Source organism: Athene cunicularia (assembly GCF_003259725.1).
Source record: "Athene cunicularia isolate RWA chromosome 4 unlocalized genomic scaffold, athCun1 chr4_part3, whole genome shotgun sequence".
Lineage (NCBI taxonomy): Eukaryota > Metazoa > Chordata > Aves > Strigiformes > Strigidae > Athene > Athene cunicularia.
The window spans coordinates 148,647-153,269 of record NW_020799100.1 but is presented as its reverse complement, the minus strand read 5'-3'; the positions used below and the strand labels follow the sequence as shown (position 1 = coordinate 153,269).

At 44.1% G+C, this 4,623-nt stretch overlaps 2 protein-coding genes across 8 annotated transcripts in view; both read right to left on the bottom strand.

Annotated features, from left to right (window-relative positions):
• Positions 1–1,249, bottom strand: part of MTCP1 (mature T cell proliferation 1) — a 5,311-nt gene extending 4,062 nt beyond the window's left edge. For 2 of the 3 annotated variants that reach the window (XM_026848226.1, XM_026848224.1), the window contains exons 1-3: positions 1,123–1,249; positions 851–1,021; positions 646–697 (exon numbers count right to left, since the gene is read on the bottom strand). In XM_026848226.1, coding sequence (XP_026704027.1) covers positions 650–697; positions 851–1,021; positions 1,123–1,230 — 327 coding nt within the window. In that variant the 5' untranslated portion in view covers positions 1,231–1,249 and the 3' untranslated portion in view covers positions 646–649. Of the gene's footprint in view, positions 1–502; positions 565–645; positions 698–850; positions 1,022–1,122 lie in introns of those variants that run through there. The other variant, XM_026848225.1, reaches the window with a different exon arrangement.
• Positions 1–4,588, bottom strand: part of CMC4 (C-X9-C motif containing 4) — a 13,215-nt gene extending 8,627 nt beyond the window's left edge. For 2 of the 5 annotated variants that reach the window (XM_026848228.1, XM_026848227.1), the window contains exon 1: positions 646–695. The gene's annotated coding sequence lies outside the window, so the exon portion shown is untranslated. The other 3 variants (XM_026848233.1, XM_026848232.1, XM_026848229.1) reach the window with 3 other exon arrangements.
• Between the last annotated feature and the right edge of the window lie 35 nt (positions 4,589–4,623).

Sequence of the window (4,623 nt, the reverse complement as noted above, 5' to 3'; positions counted from 1 at the left end):
CCCCCCCCCCCCCCCCCCCCCCCATCTGGAGGACAGCTCCATCTTGTTCAAATCCCAACAAAGTGGTATTTCAGACACTCAATTTGACTTTCTGTAACTGTGACACCTGTAACTGTGATCTTCCATGAGAGATCAAAAGACAAGCAAAAACTGGTGGTACTAGTAGTTGGATGGGAGACCTCTACAGGAAAGCACTGCTGTTACCAAAAGCAGTGGTGGGATTTCAGCTCCCTCTGAGTCACAGTTCAGCTCCTGCCCTGCCTGGAGCTAGGGAGGTGCTGCCTTTCAAATTTCTGATAATTCATCAGCCCACAGTACTTTTCAATATCACTAGGGCATTATTTCCAGCATCCTGGCCAAACTCCACTTGGGGCAATTACAGTCTGCCTACCTAGAACTCCCCCTGATGTTTCACTTGGACACAATACTCCACTGCCTGTCTAAACTCTTGTGTGATGTTGCAGTGTGTTAACTGCTTCCACCTCAGAGGTGGCTGCATTTCAGTGGAGAGAGAATCATTTATTGTACAAAATATACAATGACATCTTCCTAGAGCCACTGCTCCTGAAAGACAAAAATTCATATTAAAGAATGACTGGGAATAAACAGAACACAGTACAAAGCAGGGGTAATATCTACACATACCAGATTAATCACCAGGCACGAGTTTTAGCAGCAGTTCTTCAACACCACCGAGCTGTAAGCGACAAGGAAAAGTTCAATACGTCTACAGTTACTGTGGCTGAGCTAATGGACTTCAATAAAATAACAGCCCTTTGCCGTCCGTCAAGGATCTCAAATGACTTCACAAACAGGCATGACTATGGTCTATTGTTGCCACCATCCTTACCATGAGATGGTGCTCTATCTCCCAAACGCGAGAGTTACTATCCCTGTACTGCTCACCCTGGGACAGCTGCCACATATGAGGCAGCCGGGATGGGGGGAGCTGGCTGGGTCGCAGCGCCTCACCCAGGGGAACCTGAACTCTTTGGATCCGAGCCCTCAGCATACCTTCCTCCTGGGGGAAAGTAACAAAAAGAGCAGGCAGTTACTGGCAATGCAGTAGAGGCACCTGCAATAGCAAAGCTACAATCACTGGGAAGCTCAAAGGACACTTGCCTCTTCCGCAGCCACAAGCCACGTTTTGCGGTGCTCATCGCAGTAAACACCTACGCGTCGCACCCAGAGCCGGACAGGAGGAGCGCCAGCGTGCCCTCCTTCTGCCATTCCCTCAGTCACTCCACGATGCTCCTGTTAGGTGGACAGCATCAACCCGCAGGATGCACGCATGGTCTCTTTAGCTCTGAATACATTCATGGAGAGAGCTCTCGGACCTGAAAGGCACCTCTGGCATCTGACTTACTCTATGAAATGCTATGTGCTGCAGTGTCCCTAAAAGTCAGCTTGGGAAGCTAAGGTGGTGCCTAAGTGAACATAAATCTCATGACAAGTTGTACACTGGGATGTGCATGCTGTATGGCATTTGTAAGGCATTCTGGGGCAAAAGGTGCTATTGGTGCAAAGTTAAACCCTGTGAATACTGGCTTTACTTATTCCACTAATAGTCCTATTAGCAGTCTTTGTGTAAAATAGGGAAAAAAAAAACCAACCCAAAACCAAAAAAGTGATTTACACAGGAGTTCCGTGGCTAATGATGCTCTAAATCCCAAAAGCAAAACTTGTGACAAGAGGTGAAATTAGCTTAACAAGAACGAAGATCACTCCGGAGACAATGCATGAAACTCCGTGTGCACGACTCTCATATTTGGAACTTGCAGAGCTGTCATTGTGAAGGGTCCTTCGTCTCATCTCTCAAGAGGATAGCAGCATTGTCCAGTCACATACAAGCTTCTCGTAAACAGCTCTCACGACTTTGCGTAGTTCAGCTTTTAGATGGTTACAGAGAGCCACTGATACCAGCGGGGGCAAAGGAATTTTGGACATTGAGGTGATTCTTCCTATAGGAATTTTTGTTTAACAGCAACTTTAGCTGTATACCAGTTAGATCAAGCTGAGCCATTAGCAAATGAAGGTCAGGGGAAATGATTCTCTCTTTGAACCCTAGAAGAGGTAATCAAAATTGCACAGACAGTCTTCATTCTTTATCTAGGTTTAAAGTAGAACAGAATTAAGCTGTAATACATATAACATCCTCCTGCTATGAAGTAGATGCAATATTCCTATCCCAGTGAAACACAGTGGTCTTCTGAAAACTTGTGAAGTTATAGGGCATATTTCAGACAGGAGCAAGAAAATCTGGGTACAAAATAAAGTAGGGAAAGTCAGGGAGAGAAAAAAATTGTTATACATTGGGATACATATATAACAGGAAATACACTTCCATGTTGCCTTCTATATCTTACATCAGTGTTTCTCTACCTTTCTGAACCAAAGGATCACTTTGCCTTTTTGAAAGCAAAACACCAACCACGGATCAGCCTGAACAGCACTGTCATAGTATTTTAATTTCTAACACAGAAAACTTCAAAAGTTCTTTTATTATTTTTCTCCCATTCTGTTTGTTTCCTTGCCTGATGTGTGGGGATGTGTATGTGCATTATAAAAAGCACCACTGTTCTGAAGACCATTCTGTAACGGTACAGCCACCACAAGCAATGCCCCAGCAGCTGGATCACTGGCATTTAGAGGAATGTGACAGCATACTGACAAGCCTCACAGGGCCTTCAAGAATAAACTATGAAGGTTAAAGGGACATTTCTGTAAGCCCTTTTAATTCTGATTTACCCTAAGTCACTTTACAAATTTAAGCCCACGTGTGGAAATCACTTTGCTCAACAGTGAAATGCAGCAATAGCCACTGCTCATTTTCAGTCAGCTGAATGTAATCACCCAGGTTGGAATTTGGCCAGGATACTCTCCTACTCTGCAGTAAACTGCCAAAAGCTCCATCATGACCAAAAATGATCAAGAAACTTGCTTTTATTCCATTCAAAGCTGGAATTTCTACAGTTCATTGTCCCCAGAACCAGAAGATTCAAGACTGACTATTGGAAAAAATATTACTAAGTGAACATTACTTCCTACAGCAAGTAAACTCTCCTGGAAGGTCTCCTATCCAAATACTAACTTGGTTCAGTCTTGCTGAACTACAGGTAGGAGGACTAAAGCACAACATGAATGTTTGTGTTTATTGTGTATGAACGTGGTAGTAATGATAGGTACAGGACCGACAGAACAAGGCCTCATGCAGAGGACACTGTGCAGAATGGGCAGCAGTTAACAGGCGTTTTCACCCTCTGCTCCACTAATTTGTCCCAAACTTCCTCCAAACTTCATAGCTCTGAGTTTAGCTGCTAAAGTTCAAAGGCACCATCTGGCCTCTCTTTTCAACAGTCTTAAAGACTGTTACAAAGGTGCCCAGTTAGTGCCACAAATAAAATCTTGAGGTCAGGCAAAACCGTCAATTGGGTTTGAATTAAGACAAGTCTGTCTTTAGTACTCAAACATACAAAGCAGGAGATCTGAAAAATCATGCGCTTAGACATTTGCACCTGAAACTTTAAGAAAGGAGAAACATATACAATTCCTATTTTTTCAGATTTTATCAGAAAGCAATAAAAAACCCTGAAGGAAGACATGGGTGAAAGGAGAAGTAAGCTTACTTACATTCAAAACAAGTTGTAAAACCTGTTTCTTATACTGCTTGCTTCATAATCTATTAACACCCCCCCCCCCATCCAACAAAAAAATCAATCAGCTTAAATTTACACGATTGCAGCATCATCCTTTGACACAGATTTTAATGTTCCCATCAAAATAATTGCAGAAGTCTGCAGTGTTTAAGGTATTGATCTGGAGAGATTTAAAGCCCAATCGCCAGGGACAGGAACAAGACTTGCAGGTATTCTGTCCATCTCAGCATCAGGCCTTAGAAGTTTAATGCTGTTCTGGGACCTGGGTGGATTTCTGAGCCACACAATATATGAATCAATGTGAAAATGGCCAGGAGGAGGATTGCATCTTGTGGTGAAGACAATTTATTTGGTTTAAAATTGGGTACATTAAAATATTTTATGAAAAGAGTGCAAGAAATTGCTCCAGCTGCCGCTTGGACCATCCCCAGAGCTGGAGCTCAGCATGCTGAACAAACCCCACCCTTTATTACATTCTATTTTAAAAGGGGACAGGGTCAGATTGTTATAAGAGTTCAGCTGCCGTTTAGGCACCAAGAAAAAAAAGCACTGCTGAGGCTCAGTGAATTGGGCAGTGTTGTGCTAACACAGCTGCCCAGCTTCTGGACCAAGGCTGGCAGCTTTGGCCTTCTGCTGTGCACACAGCCCTCAGGGAGCTAAAAGGGACCTGAGCTTTCCTGAAAAACCCAGACTGCATCTTGCAACAAGCCAGGGATCAGATGAGCTGTCTGCTGATGTAAGAGTATGTTGACTCACTCTAAAGGTTCTTCTTGGGGGTTTGGACTGTACTCTGCCTGGAGCACTCGCCCCAAGCAAGCACCTCCATGACTCCACTTTCCGCTCTGCCCGACCTACTGAGGGGTAGCAGATGCTCACCGACCAGCCAGGGCTGTCCAGCAGTTTGGGGAGAGAAGGTCTAACTTTGGTAGGATCTAAAGAAACAGGAAAAAAAACCGAGATGGACATG